Below are 15374 nucleotides of genomic sequence, written 5' to 3'. Positions count from 1 at the left end.
TGTATAAAAATTATACAATTAGATTTACAATTCAAAATGATTTCGTATTATATAGATTTTGTAGCTATAAATAATATATTTTTTGAGAAAATTTTAATCAAAATCCAACTTCAAAGACCGAGTCTAAAAGAAATATGCCTACTATTTCTGAATGGAGGGAGTAACGTTTAGGGTTGTATATTGACCAAAAAGCTTTATATATAGTTTTTTTGTTGATTCATACATGAATGCCGTTAGTATTTGCAAACTGTACATCGTCAAGTCGTTGCAGTATATGGTGAGTATTTTATTCAGTGTAATTCAGTATGGCAAAAGAAAGATGCCGCTAACCTTCGCAGATGATATATTCCAGTGTTTCAAAAGAGTAACAACATGTTACGTTTCCGATTAAAAAAAAAATGTTACGTTTAAGAAGCATATCTATACAAAGAAATTGACCCCTCCCCTGCAATCTGTCTTACCATATGGATATCTCTACTGCAAGCAAATCTACTCATCAGCTCTGTGAAAGTACTTAATGTAGTACTGCTGTAACTTCCCTGAACACAAAACTCTCAGCAAGCACAACCACCTGATTTTTGCTGCTCCGGCGGTGCTGCTGCGCCTGAAGGTGCTGATCCGGTGGCAGTTTTTAGGTTTATGTCGACCATTTCCTCCTGCCTCGCTGACGAGAGCGCGTCCATTCCGGGAAGGGATGCAGCGATCTTGCGGAACAGCGGCTGCAGAATTCAAGTTTTCCATAGTAGTTTCAGGTGTTTGAGCAGTTATCGATATGCAGCAGAATGTTGTTGCTTCTCATAGTCGATAAAGTAGAAAAGAGAGGACGAGCCGGGACCTTGACGTTGAATCCAGCTTTTGCGCTGGTTTCTATGAACATGGCACCATGCCCCTGCGCCTTGGCTTCTCCTTCGTCAGCTGGCACTTTCCTAGTGACATCCAATGAACAAAGATTGAGCAGTCTAGGTGGCCACTTCATAAAAAATTTATAGCACAACTGCACAAGTATCATCCATTATATATGCATTGAGTAATATCGTAGCGCATTGGAAATGGAATGACCGATGAACTGATGTTATAATAATGGTTGATTGGTTCACAGACACGAACCTCTTGTCCACAATATCAGTTTTATTTCCGACAAGGAAGATGAGCGCATCGCCGCCTCTTTGTGTGTTTACTTCCTCGATCCACTTTGATGTATTCAGAAAGGACTGCCTGTCTGCAAACAAGGATGGTATGAGGCCGACATTGGACAAGGATGAAGGCATGTTTGTACTGAAGTTTTCAACGCTCGATATACAAAACGTACGCTCATTTGACTTAAACAATTCGATGCATTAACTTTTCTAAAAGAAAAGCTGGAAATCGTCAGCATCTCTAATTGTATGGCTGATATTTGGAAAGTTAATGCACCGATTCTTATTTTTTGTTCAAACGAAACAACAATTGTTAAACGGACATGTCACAACATCTTTTTTTCTCGAACAGGCCATGTCAAAACATTTCGAAGAGGAATCGCTCGCTGCACATATCCTATCTAGCGTAGAAAGCAAAGCTACATATTGTACGATAGTGGGCATTTTTCTTTGGAGATGGTCAACTTACCAGTCACATCGTAAACAATCACGGCCACGGAGGAGTCTCTGATGTAGCTCGGAATCAGGCTGCGGAACCTCTCCTGCCCAGCCGTGTCCCTGCACATTATCACAGTTACAAGCTTGATCTTCTGTTGGGAAAGAGAATTCAACATCTTGATCTTCTATCAGTCATTAGTAAGCAGTAATATGGAGTAACTCCACAGGTAAATGATCAACGAAGCTGCATGTTCAGTTCAGAATTCAGAGTTCAGAGCGGAAGGAAAGGTTTTCGACAGGATATATACCAGAGCTGGAGGCGAACGGTGCGGTCCTCGAGGTACATCGTCTTGGACAGGAAGTCGATCCCGATCGTCGGCTGCAGCACGCGGGGAGCAAGCAGAGCGGATCATCAAATTCACCGAGCAGCCGAAACATGCGAGAAGGAACCGAGGATTGGAGACCAACCTGGTAGGTGGCGTCGAACTTGTCGTACATGAAGCGGGTGATGATGGACGTCTTGCCCACCCCCTGGTCGCCGAGGAACACCAGCTTGTACTTGGCCAGCGCCGACACCACCGCCGCCATCGCACACCAAACCGGAGCTCCCTCTCGGTATCGCTCCCCGCTCCGGAGTTGGGCGTTGGAGATCACGCCGGGGCTCTGGATCGAGGAAGGACCCAAGAACCGCGTGCGTTGGGGGTTTGGAGTTTGGACGCGTACAACTAATGGAAAAGGTAAAGGAAGAGGCGAGAACGGGTTGCTTTGAACGGGGAAGAAGAGGTCGCTTTCGACGTTTCAAATTAGGCTTCTTCCCATCGTGGAGTCGGGGTGGGCCGGGGAAGAAGAACAAGGAGCGTTTCTTGCAGTTGCAGGGTGAAGCTCGAGCCGAAATGATCATGTGCTATTTTACTGTATATTTAACGAGATACGTAAATTTATATGATCGATATGAACATATTACTAATAAAAAGATTCATCCTAATACTAGTACCACTGAGCTACAGGTAGCTTCGCCCTGGCAGCAGCTGCAATTCAACGCAATCCTGGCAAGCTCGGTTTGGTAGGAAAGAATCGGTAGCTTGGGTCGCACAAGGTCAGCGCAGCCGTACAGGTAATACGTGGGCGGCAAAGGAGCTCGGTTCCAGATGCAACAGCGGCGCGGACACGAAGCCCGCCCAGTAGAAAAAGGGAAGCTGAACGCGTGCGCGACGACGCAGCCCCCTTCCCTTTGTCCGGTGCCGCGTCCAAGTCCAACGCACGACGCGCGCTCGTGCCATGGGCGTGACCAGGTACGAGCACAGGTGCGCGACGCAAACCCATCCGTTTGTTTGACTACCAAGATCCAATGGGTTGGGAATAAAAAAAAAAAAAAAAAAAAAGATCCAATGGGTTGGGCTACGACCCGCAGCCACAGCGTCCTGTTGGCCCAGGTGGTCGATAGAAACACCGTGGATGGTTTTATGGGCCAGATCGGATCTAGGGATTATTTGTGTGGGCCAGAAACAAGGGCCAATCTCGGTTTATACTGGTAGGCCGACCCAGCCGAACAAAGCCCTTAAAAGATGGACGTGTTCGGGCTCGAGTGTTCATTTCACACGAGAACGATCTGCTAGTATGCAACAGGTTAGTTTCTCGGCACCTGAATTTTGACAGCAAAAGTAAATAATCTGTGCTGCGCTAGCTCATAAATTGCCGAAGCACGCTCACATCAAATTAAACGCAGTGGAACGGGAATTTAATCTGCCTTCTTAGGTAGATGTCAGAGTATGCGTAACTGTTTCAGCCTGACAGTGAATGAACTGTTCTGTGCTAGTGTCGCATAACACAGGCAACATAACGAACTGGGGACTTTACTGGATGCGATTGTAGTAGCAGTAGACCTAGCAGCAATAGAAGGGCCAACACTCCAACAGGCTCATCCATCCAACGCATCCAAGGAGGGAGGACGCAGTTCACAGTGCCGAGCACTCGAGCAAGCAGCACCGTGCCGTATCCGATCCGTATCAACAGTTCGGCCTGTGCACAAACTGGCACGCGCAGGCAGAGGCAGGAGCGTAATGAGGTTCGCCGCGCCGGGGTCAGGTCGGTACGGGCCGTAGTTATCGCGGCCTTAAAGACCGCACCCAACTCACTCTACCTAGCTCCGGTTGTAGATAGTGCACCAATGGCGGCTAGTAACTCTCCGTGTTTATTGCCTAAAGCACTATGGGTCTACGACTGGTCTACATACTCCTGAAGTATTCATATTCGGACGAGGCACGTTCAATTCATTCATTCGTCGGCGTCGGCGGGTCATTGACCTTGACGGCGACCGGCCAGCCTCGGTCGAGTTCAATTCTACCATGCTCGCCGTTTCCTTCCATCGTACGGCGATCAACTCGGCCGGCGTCGCTGTGCTTGTGCACGCCAGAAAGCTAGCTCACAGGCACCGCGTCGCCGGGATCGTTGCGACCTTGCTGCGCGCCGATGGCATAAAGCGCAGCAGAATGCTAGCCGGATCATCATTGGCGTGAATGCCGGCACTACTATAAAACCTATTATAAACGACGACTTTCAATTAAAACCATCACTCATATATCATTAGTACCGATTCGTATCAAACTAGCCTCATCAATTCATCACTATCGGTTTTTAATAATCATCACTATTGATTTTTAATAAAAACCGACAATGATAATATCACTACCGATTTTTAATACTAACCGGCAGTGAAGCCATGTCTAGTCCCGAAATTCCATTCCAATCGGATTTTGGCTCGCAATCTCACCTCCGGCTCTCTATCTTCCTTATCTCTTCGTTCGTGTCCGTCTCTCTCTCCCTTATCTCTTCACGTCCGGCTCTCTCTCTTCATTCTCTCTCCACATCCTGCTCCTCTCTGCTGCGCCTTATCTCCCCCACCGGCCCTGCTCCTCTCCCCCCTAACGTAGCCATCACCTTATCCCTCTACTGCCGGCCAACTCCCCTCGCACCTCCCCACCGGCCTCCTCCCCTCGCAAGATCCACGGCGAGATCCAGCCAGGATCCAGCCATAGATCTCGCTAGGGCGGCGAGCGTGAGGAGGACGCAGAGGCGAGCAGTGTTCTACCCGGTGTTCAGTTGGGTCCTCGACGACGCCGCGCCGAGGGCGAGGGTGCCATTGGGGCGACTGTTCCAGCTGGAGGAAGCCTGAACCTCGTTCGTCGTGTCCACATCCTCGTCCTCATCGGCATCGACGGAAGCCGTCGTGGGTAACCTTGACGGCGCATCCCCCGATAGCTGCTGCCTTCGGACGCCCAGGTTGTCACTAGCGTCTTGCCCCTCGAGGCCGCCGCGGAAGAGCAGGCCCACAGGGTCCATCATGAGATGGTGCCGCATCAGGGAGCTCGCCGTCGGGCACAACCATAGCGACGTGAAGGAGAGGTTCCTTTTCCTCTACGCACCGTCATCCTCGGTTAGGGAGCACACCTCCAACTCCAAGGCGAAGCAGCCAACAAGAGGAAACAAGGTCACCGCCGCCACTGAGGTTGACATGGTGGCTGCGGGGCACTGAATGTCCTACGACGCCAAGGCCTTCATGCTGCCCACGGTTGCATAGGCGTGTGTGCTGTGGCAGCGGCCTTCGTGCCACCGTGCTTTCTTGTGCAGGGTAGAGCCAGGCCGAGCTGTGGCACGGTAGTGGCGGCAGCCGAGCTGGCTTGATGGCTCATTTCTATTTTTTTCTTCTCAAAATACCTATCACTATTGATTCTAGATACCGATTTTCACTACAAGTAAGAACCGTCAGTTTCAAAATTGACAGTGATCACAATTATTACGGTAGCGAGACACACGTTCATGCACGCCGCGAATATTTGTTGGGAAATGTATATGCATGAATTATCAGCCATGCGGACAGGGCGCCCCTGAATTATCAGCGCTCCTGATGATTTCAGCCGTGCAATTTGAAGGACGTCGTTTTTGTAGCTAGGCCATGTTGCATATATTTCTGAAATTTTCAATGTGCTGGAACTCTTCTGGGCTGAATCTTGCAGCTGATTTGGGCTTGAGCTCGTGGTTTGGCCCAGCCCATGGCTTCTTAGCCTTAAAAGGCAGCTGGCTGCTAGGGTTGCGAGAGAGAAGGAGAAAAGGGATGGCTGGGCACCTGGGCGTGCGGCGGCGGCAACTGTCGTCCGCTCTGTGCGCCTGAGAGCCGGAGGAGCTGCAATTCGGTTTGGATTTGAATCCGGCCGGCCGGTGCAGGTTCCCCGATATAGATCCTCCCCTTTCCCCTCTCTGAAGAGCAGACCAATGAAGAGGATTCTCTCTGTGAGTTTTTCTCCAATCTTCTCTTCTTCCCAGTGATCTTTGGCCGGTTGAATCCGAGTCTTTCTCGGCTAGACTTGGTTTTCGGAGATTTGGAAGTGAGCGGTGTTGGTCCGGAGTTGCATACGCCGGAAGTTCGCCCACACGTGCCGGCTGCAGTGTGGTTTGGGGATTGTATCTCCGTCTTCCTTATTGTCGACGCTACGGCGGGCAATCGGATTTCTGGGACTGCGACCGACGAGTCGTGCCTTGCCCCGATTATTCAATCTCTTCATCTCCTTTCACTGTGAGTTTTTATCCTCTTTTCACATTCTGTACAGCATGCTGAAGTCTAAATGCTCTGTGATGATATAATTGATCTTATATTGGGTTATTGCTTAAGAACAATAGCATTAGGATCTTTGGTATTGTGGATGTGTGAGCTGTGAACTAGTGGTTGGTCTGTGCGGCAGTTTACTTGTCTCAGGTGTTGATCTGAGTGATATCTTCATCACTGTTGGTGGTCTTCTGGCCACAGATTACAGTGATGGCTTGTTTCTTTCATATCTGGATATGCTCTGTACTGGTAAAATTCAGTAGGTTTCATCATCTGTTTGCTGGTATTACTTTTGTAATGACCAAATATTATTTGCTGGGATACCTCTGGTTTAGCACAGCTCACAATCCAGTGCTCATGCTTGGTATATTGTCCAAGATCCTTTTGTTAGTTGAGATCTTAAGGATAGCCCAATATTTGATTAGATCATTAGAACAATTTGGGAGCTAGTCTTCAAAGGCTTGGGGCCAATTGTTGAGCTTAAATCTGAGAGCAACATCTTTGTCTACTTGCTGTCCTAATGTTGAGGTACTGTCTCTTTTAATTCATGTTGTTATTCGGCTGTTGAAGCTACACATGGAGGGTTGCTTTGTTTTTGCTCTTACTCAGCTGTTACCCTTCCTTATCATGTGTATAGCTAGCTTGAATTTTCATTCTTGTAATTATACTTATGGAATATTATATATGCTCTATATATCACAAATTATTCAACAGTCCATGCAATGGACAGTTCAGAACTCCAGATCAGCTTAAAATCGACTTAAACCCACCACAATATTATGACAGAAATGCACGAGAGCTGATCATGGCAGCCTGTTTGGATTAGGAGTACATACTTCGTGATAATGATCAGGATATCCAGAGTGCTTCTGCACCCTGCTGTAATGCATAATGTATAAGACTTGTTTGCTGTTCGACATGCCTGCAGCAAAACCGGGAAGAGACCAGAGAGAGCACGTGCATATCCAAGCTCCCCCGATGGTAGAGCCAGACAGCCATGCCGCATCGGACGGCCAGGAGCAATTCTGCTGGCGAGCTGGCGACGAGCGACCTCGCCATACGCAGCAAAATTAAAGTGGCTACGTTGCGGGCGCGCGGGCGCATTGAAGTTGGAATTGAAGGGGTGTTAATGGGAACCGGTGGACTCGAGCACCACGACCTACTGACTCCGGTCACAAATAAGTATGTTTTAAGTTAGGATCTAAATCTGTTTAAATAGGCTTGTCTGGTGGCCCGGCACGAATCAAGCTAGGCACGGCCCGACAGATCTGATAAGATTAACAGATGGTATCGTGCTGGCCCGTATGTTAGAGGCGTGACTCACGGTATGGCCTGTCAGGCAACGTGTCGTACCGTGCCGGCTCGAGCACGATTGCGATACGCCGGGTCTTAACCGGCCCAAGCTCGGTCAGCAAGCACGCATGACCCTGTTATCTCCTACCTCACGACAGGTGATTTTTTCCCCTTCGACATTGTGCTCATTCCAGCAAACCTAGCGCCTAATCGGACGCATATACGAGTGGAGGATCCCCTAGAAGGCTTCGGTCAAGTTCAAAACGAGTTTTCCAAGTTGCTACAAGCCTTATCTCCATCGGAAGACCCGTTTAAATAAAGAGATCGCACCGGGCACGAGAGGTAGCTGTCATGATTAGGAATCGAGCTGGATCTCTAGCCCCGCGTGCTACCGTCTACCGTACTATATAAGGCGACCCCTGGATTCCCTCAAGCATCCCACGCCTTTTCCTCTGCTCGCTCACACCGAGACATAGCCAGTCAAGGAGCTCGACGCACCACCAGAGCTATCGCCCACCTTGCACCATCATCGAGCCTCTACGTTGCATGCTGTCGCCCACGTGTAGGTGAGTTCACAATTTGTTTCTCGTCGAGTTTCCTCGCTTGTCGGAGCCAACCGGCCATCACAGCTCAGTTTCCGTGAATGCCGATGACTGCGCTGCCGCAAGCTCAAGAGCTCCACCTGCTCTAATCTTCAGAGAAGAGCAAAGAGAGGATTAGGTAAGTGCCTGGCGTGCCGGGCCAGACCATACCCGTGGCGGCTCATTTCAGCCGGGCTGGGCCGACACGATGTGTCGCACGCTCAGCCCAGGCACGATCTGTCGCAGCGTGCGGTTAAGCTCGGGCCGTGCCCAGTAAGCACGACTCATTTGGCCAGCTTTAGGTTAGATACCATTAATATTTTCAAATTTTAGCTATAAATTATTTTTTATGTGTTGAGTTTCAATATTTGAAAATAATGTGGATAGATTTATCTCGAAAAAGAATTTCAAAACATTCTATGAACATAGTGTACGAAAAATAATAATCAAAAATTTATTTTGAAGACCGTGTCAATTTCCAAAATAACATTTATTTATGGTTAGAGTGAGTATATATGACCGTATTTTAGTTAAAAAAAATATGGCCGTCTTCTTCCGGCCTTAAATGTGGCGAGGAGGGATCGCCTCTCCGTCCATTTCCCCGTGCTCCATTTCTAGGATCGGACGCTTTCTTCTCCCAAGGACGTACTCCATAAAGTAGTATCTGTAGAACACTTTTCTTTAGCCAAATTCCGTGCAAAGTTTAAAAAATCGAGATAGGATAACGGAAGCAATTAGATCAGCAACCACGGAGTAGTATGAAGTTCAATTATGATTACAACGGGGGCATCTAGTTTTTAGGCCTGGCTAGGAAGGATGAAACAAATCAAGGTAAGCTGGCATGGACACTGTTAATATAACTATTGTAAAAATAACATTTTTAGATTTAATTTAATTTAATTTTTTGACATAACATAAATAAGAACAGATACAGATAATCAATATCGACTAGATTTCAACTAATTTCGACAAGTCTCAACTAGATTCGACTATCATTTAAGTAGAACTCGATTAGCTCCGACGAACCTCAATAAGATACTCGAGTATGATTTCGATTAGCCCTAAAAGGCTCAATTAGATATTCAAGCATGATTTTGACTAGTTATCTAATACAAATTACAATGTACATACTTGATAGCGACGTGAGATGCAGAGGCTCCTGTGATGTCGAAGCAGTAGATGATGACGAAGATGATGAAGTAGTCAAAGTAAACCGCGATGATGTGGATAAAGCAGATCATGAGCAATCACAACGAGCGCTTCCTAAAAGTCTTATTCTCCCTCTCCCAATGCAGGATTCCCAAAGTGACGGGTTACAGAGACCTTCTCTCCCATTCGTTGGTGCACACCGACGCAGCGGGATGTAGTAAACTACATGCAAAAACAGAATAAAAAGAAATTAATAAAACTCTAATTGCGTATATACTTTGTGGCGACGGCTGATAGATATATATAGAGGAAAAATCACACGATTGAGATGCACCACGATCAGACTATATTACGCGTCATCATCGGACTTTTAATTGACACGATTTCATATATTTATCTGTTTGCCCACGCAAAAAAAAATAAAACTGTAAAAGAAAGCCGCACCTGCATAAGCAATTAGATTCAATTTTGGTAGACTATTCATGCGGCAATTTTGGTGGACTATTTATGCAGGTGCCCGCGCCCTCCACCCTCGCTCCAATGAGCAAGCACCTCATTCACACATGCTAAATAGGGAAATAGAGAATCTCTTTTAAATTGATCTCACTTCACCTTCACTTAGTAAGATGGGATTAAAAGATACACTACTACATTCACATAATTAGACTTTTTATATTTATTTAAAATTATACAAGTATAACGTGCGAAGTACATATATTCAAACAATAACGACGAGCATACATGGACGCGAAAGATACAATTTTAAATAATTTATCGCTTGACGATCTACATTTTTCTTAAAGCTACAATCATACGCGTATGATGTAGCGTGCAACTTGTATTTTGCAATCCCATCTTGCATCTTTTTCCCATCTGACGTAATTACACATGCAGGCTGTGGTTCGTCCAGCTCTTAAACTTACCTCGGATCTACTAGAGGTCCCGAAGCGCGGCGCACACTTGTTCTAGCATTCCGGGGATCTTCAAAATGGGAACAACCGATATCATCGCAGCAGCAACATTCACTCCCCTCTTTCACAGGAATAGTGGAACCCAAATTCACCGGGCTGAAAGAAATTCATGCAAAAAATAGTATCTGGTGTATGTTAATGGATGAAAATGACCGGTGCGCTAGAAACAACTGCAAGGCCTATCCTGGCAAGACAAAAATCTTCACTGCCCCAGAATGCACCCAACACACGGTGGTCAATGGATCATAAAGATTTAACGATGGTGAAACCCCAAGAGAGTAAATTGCCCAAGCTATTTCTCACTTCCAAACCAAGCTAAATTGCCCCTAATCAATATGCATCTCCAAGTAGATAAGATTAGCATTGTTCATGCCCAGCCAAAGTCACAAAGTCACAGTTTGTTAGACAAACATCGGACATGCTAATAATGCAATTATTCAGCTGAAATTTTCCTCTCCTTTTTTTTTTGTTGAGAAAACACAGCTGAAGTTTTCCAGACAAGATGTACAACGATGGTCCAAAATGAAACACACTTGTACACAGAGTAGTCAGCCTAGATGCTAGCCTAGGTAGAGTACTCCTACTAACTTTGAACTATAGAAGTTGTACACCGGAACAATTGCGTTGCACCGGCCAGCAGCCATCATAACAACACGCAGATCGAAGGGGTCATTCCGGTAAATTCATCCATGCCTCTCCGAATTTAAAGAGAAGGTTGGCGAAATTTATTCCGGGGTTGTAAATTTGGGGTTAAAGGCAGGCGTTGGGCCGCTTTAAATTGGAATCTCTCATGGCCACCCAAATTTGGAAGTTGGAGTTATGGGGGCAGAGAGCTAAACAGCCGCATTCAATCCGGCCTCAACTATACACGGATTGGATACAAATTGTGCTCTAATTTTTCTCATTACTATATATATTTAAATATAAATATAGATACAAATTTAAATATTTTCAAATACAAATATGAATATCTGTTATCTATTTTCCACCGGCCTTTCTCGGCTCCGGTCCGGTCATCCTCCCGGTGCGCCCGCTCGAGCTCTCACCTCCGGCTCCCAGGCTCCTCCGCGCGACACGTGCTTGTTTGTGTTGGCCTGGGCATGAAAGAAGCTACGCCGAGTAGACCTGGAAGGTTCGGTGGCGATATGATCTGACGGTTTGATAATAGTCGGGATTACAGTGCTACCGTAATGGTTCTGTTATGATGCTTTGTTCAAGCTAGCTAGCATTGCTGACTACAGGAGTACGATTGATTTGCTGCTGTTATTGCTATACTCATTTACTCCTACTACTCCGTATGAGCAACTACTGGACTGGTATTCACATTTACTGCACTCAGGAGCAGAATTGGAGACAGCTAGCTTTTAAAGCGCCCCATCTGGCTGGTACTTGGTCAATCCGTGCAGTAAGTTTCATGTTTACTGCCATCCTAATCTCACTCACCGGCGTGTATTAATTGAAGTCTTTGTACTGCTCTTGCTAGCTGCTGCTGCAAATAAGTGCAGCTGAAGTGTGTTGATCTTTTTTTTTAATGGAGGTATAATTTTTTTACCTCTATATCAACATAATGTCAATTATATATATAAGTATTTTTATAGAAACTTATTTAGAGAATTTGAGCCATCTATTTTTTTTAGATCGGATGGTCTAGATTGGTTAAAATACTACATATTATTTAGAGATAGTATGAATAGTATATGAGATGAGTATATGTAGTATAAGGGTATTTTTGGGAAAAAAGAAATAGCATGTTAGTTATATCGTGCAAATTCATAGGTTTAATGTTTAGACTGATCTGAATACTGATTATTTGGTTGAACGATTATTTGTAGATTAGGTATAAAAAAAGATTGCAGTGCCCTTTAATGATATAGTGAGTAAATATTAATATTATTGTCGTAATTACAGAAATATCCTATCACGTGGACGGTCAGATTAAATTTATACCACCTCCTACCTTCAAGTAGTATGTACTACCGTAAAAGGGTTCTTTATATAAATATGAACATTTGTGTCGAGTTTAAGATTTAACCTAGATAAACAAATTCCACCACGGGAAACCTAAACTACTTAGCTATGCTCACTTCAAGTACTGATCCTGATCTTGATCCTGTTCGAACCTCATTTCCTACGCTCTAATGCTACTATTCCCCATACTGATGCTGAGGTCGGTCAGTGATTAATGGCTCAACGAACTACCTTGCTTCGAATGAGGGAAATGGAAGAACGGGGAAAAGGAGACAATGAAGAGAGACGAGAGAGCCACCTCCTACATGAAGACGAAGGCAATTGGACAAAGGTCGTATACTCCATGGCACGATCGATGATACTTACTGTCCATTTCCTGCTAATCAATGCGGTCGTATCCACAGCCCCAACGGAAAGCTGAATCGCCGATTCGAATTAATGGAGATTTTTTAATTAGTCTACCCGCTTTCGGCCGCAGCTGCCTGCCTGAGACTTCACGCGGCACCGGCCCCCGGCGGCAGGGGGAAACTGAGAAACCGGGCCGACGCCGGCTGAAGCCGAGCGCTGATCTGATGTGAGAGGCCGGGAGCGGGGTTAGTGTGATGCTAGCTTGCCTTGAAGGCGACCTAAAACGATGGTTAACCGCAAAAGCCCATGCAGCGTTAAGAAGCACGTGAGGGCGGAGAGCGATTCGTTGGGCGGATGGATGCGTGGTGGTGGTGGCCGGAGGAGCAGTAATGCCATGGCGCGCAGGGAGAGGGAGGGGAGGTGACCGGACCGGACCGGAGCGCCAAGCCCGGCCGGCCCAGCGGTTAAAGGGGGGCGGATAACATGCAAACGCAATCGAGATCGAATGCGATGCAGCGGCTGACGTGGCCTGACCCGACCCGACCTGACCAGTAGCTGTGTGAACATCTCGTGGGCCCGGTCGCAGTGTCCCCATTAAGATCCTGGCTACCAGTTCTGTGCTCATAAATTTCCGGCCCCCGACGAGCCTCAGCAGCCGAACTCCGGCCGGCTCACTATATAAACCCCTGCACCGGAATCCAAACACCACCCACAACGCACAGCAACAGAGAAGCCAACACATTCGGCCGGCCGATCTACATCAGCAGCAGCGCCCGGCCCGACCAAGCGAAGTACGCTACTACTGCTGCTGCTACACCGCACCGACCGAGGGTGCAACGACGATAGCAGAAGCAGCCGAACGTAGATGGTGTCGCTGCAGTCGGCGCTCCTGCCGGAGGCCAAGCGGCCGCCGTGCCTCTCCCTCGTCGGCAGCGTCGTCGCCTCCACCGCCACCAGCAAGAAGCGGAAGAGGGACGGCAACGACGGCGACCACGAGAACAGCCGCGGCGAGGTAGAGGACGGGATCGAGCTCAATTTCGACGCCGCGCCGCTGCCCCCCGAGTGGCAACGCTGCCTTGACATCCAGGTACGTGAGGTTTATCCATGGCCCCTCGTGCCATGCGTGTGCAACGAAGTAGTCGTACTAATTGACGTGCGTTTGATCCGTGCACGACGCCGCGAGCAGTCGGGGCGGATCCACTACTACAACACGAGGACGCACAAGCGGACGTGGAAGGACCCGAGAGCGGAGCCGGACTACCGCGCCGCGCCCGCGGCCGAGGAGGAGGAGTCTGCGAATTGCTCGCCCCCGGGGCTGGACCTGGACCTGGACCTGAACCTCACGTTCAAGCCGCGCCGGGTGCTCGTCCAGGAGAAGAAGCCCAAGCTGGCCGAAGATCGTCGTCAGCCCGCGGAGGCGGAGGACAGCAGAGAGATGGTCGCGGCCGTGTGCCTGCGGTGCCACATGCTGGTGATGATGTGCCGCGAGAGCCCCGCGTGCCCCAACTGCAAGTTCCTCCACCCGCCGAGCCGGGCCGCGCCCCCGCCGGAGCCGGAGCCGGCGCCGCTCAAGCTCGGGCTCCAGCTGCTCTGCTGCAGGGACTAGCGACGGACATCGATCAAACTGTTGAGACGGAGCATCTGATCGATCGACCGAGCGATCTACCTCGTGCACCTTGGCCCGCGTACGTGCACGAGTACATACCGCACGTGTACATGTAGCTACCGGCATGTGCAAGAATCAAGCAGCGATGATAACTAAGGCTACTGTAATGGACGTAATTAGATGCTCAATTAAACAGGTGAGCGATGGATCGATCAATCGATCAAACAGTGACTGATCAGTGGCACGTACGATTAGTTAAGCGCTATATGATCATGATATAGATATGAGTGCATATAAATGTAGCTCGGAACATTCGGTATATGTCACCTGTCCGTGCATGTATTCCAGCTCGCGATCGATCGAGAGTGCTCTGCTCGTTGTGGGAAGTTGGTTGGCTGTTGGTGCGCAAGAATTTATTGGCGCCGATGTCAGTATGTGCCCTTGCGTTTTTTGCGAGGAAATGCTTTGTCACGCGTGAATGAAGACTCCACAAGAGCGATTAGCAAGTGCCCCTCAAACGGGAAAAGGTCAGGTTGAGCAAGCACGTACACGGCCATGCAAAATGTTAGAGTAGATTGTAGAAGATTGTAGAGAGTAGAACTCGAATCGAGAGAATGAATTGATTGATTCATTGCATTGTTCTTGTTACATAGTAGATGAATATGTGCCATTGAAGAGACATCCCTCCCAACGGACATGAATCAATAACGGGCATGGACAGTTAACGAAGTTGATCAATCCGCAACACAAAATACCGCTGCATCCACGAGCCTGGATACTTTTTTGGGTGGCCTTTTTTGTCATACTGTTCGATCCTGTCGTGCATATATATCAAGGTAAGGTGCATGCACATATGAATGTGTAGATATAGCGATGAGCTGATTCAGTAATGGACCAAATTAGTGCAAGGATTTTTAAATGCGCCTCATTTACTAGCTGGATGGCGGATGCAACGAACTGTCCTCTCACATATTGAATTGCACATATAATGTCGTCATCTTTCTCTTTGTCACGACAATGAAATACATCATTGCACGTGTATATCCGGTGTCGCGAGCTAAACGAGAAATGATTATACCACTTTTTTTTTTTTTACTTCGGTCGATTTTTTGGGCGAAATTCTTTTTCCCCTTATATGTCATCCATTTCTCTTACTAGTCCGCATACAACTTGTCAATGACACAGCTATAAATTTGCAGAATTGCAATGGCAAATAATGAATTTACAACCGCCACGACATTTATCCTTGGTGCCTGCCTCCCGTTCGACACTTCATCGGCACCT

General features: G+C 47.5%; 2 protein-coding genes across 3 annotated transcripts; one reads left to right on the top strand and one right to left on the bottom strand.

Moving 5' to 3' along the window:
- Window positions 1–320: 320 nt before the first annotated feature.
- Window positions 321–2715, bottom strand: LOC133911794 (ras-related protein RABH1e-like). 2 transcript variants are annotated; one of them, XM_062354204.1, is made up of 7 exons: window positions 2569–2715; window positions 2043–2486; window positions 1883–1953; window positions 1606–1694; window positions 1108–1219; window positions 836–926; window positions 321–719 (listed from the first exon to the last, which is right to left on the bottom strand). In XM_062354204.1, exons 2-7 carry the CDS (start codon window positions 2160–2162, stop codon window positions 555–557), a joined length of 648 nt encoding a protein of 215 aa, XP_062210188.1. In that variant the 5' UTR covers window positions 2163–2486; window positions 2569–2715; the 3' UTR covers window positions 321–554. The 2 variants fall into 2 exon arrangements, with proteins under 2 accessions (XP_062210188.1, XP_062210187.1); XM_062354203.1 differs by lacking the exon at window positions 2569–2715 and having other exon boundaries at window positions 2043–2533.
- A 10420-nt stretch (window positions 2716–13135) lies between these two features.
- On the top strand, window positions 13136–14726 carry LOC133911793 (protein CURLY FLAG LEAF 1-like). The gene is made up of 2 exons (XM_062354202.1): window positions 13136–13571; window positions 13671–14726. Exons 1-2 carry the CDS (start codon window positions 13350–13352, stop codon window positions 14088–14090), a joined length of 642 nt encoding a protein of 213 aa, XP_062210186.1. The 5' UTR covers window positions 13136–13349; the 3' UTR covers window positions 14091–14726.
- The last annotated feature ends 648 nt before the right edge of the window (window positions 14727–15374 follow it).

Source organism: Phragmites australis, chromosome 3, assembly GCF_958298935.1.
Source record: "Phragmites australis chromosome 3, lpPhrAust1.1, whole genome shotgun sequence".
Classification (NCBI taxonomy): Eukaryota; Viridiplantae; Streptophyta; class Magnoliopsida; order Poales; family Poaceae; genus Phragmites; species Phragmites australis.
Note: the sequence above shows the minus strand (reverse complement) of the source record. Positions and strands in the feature narration are given on the sequence as shown.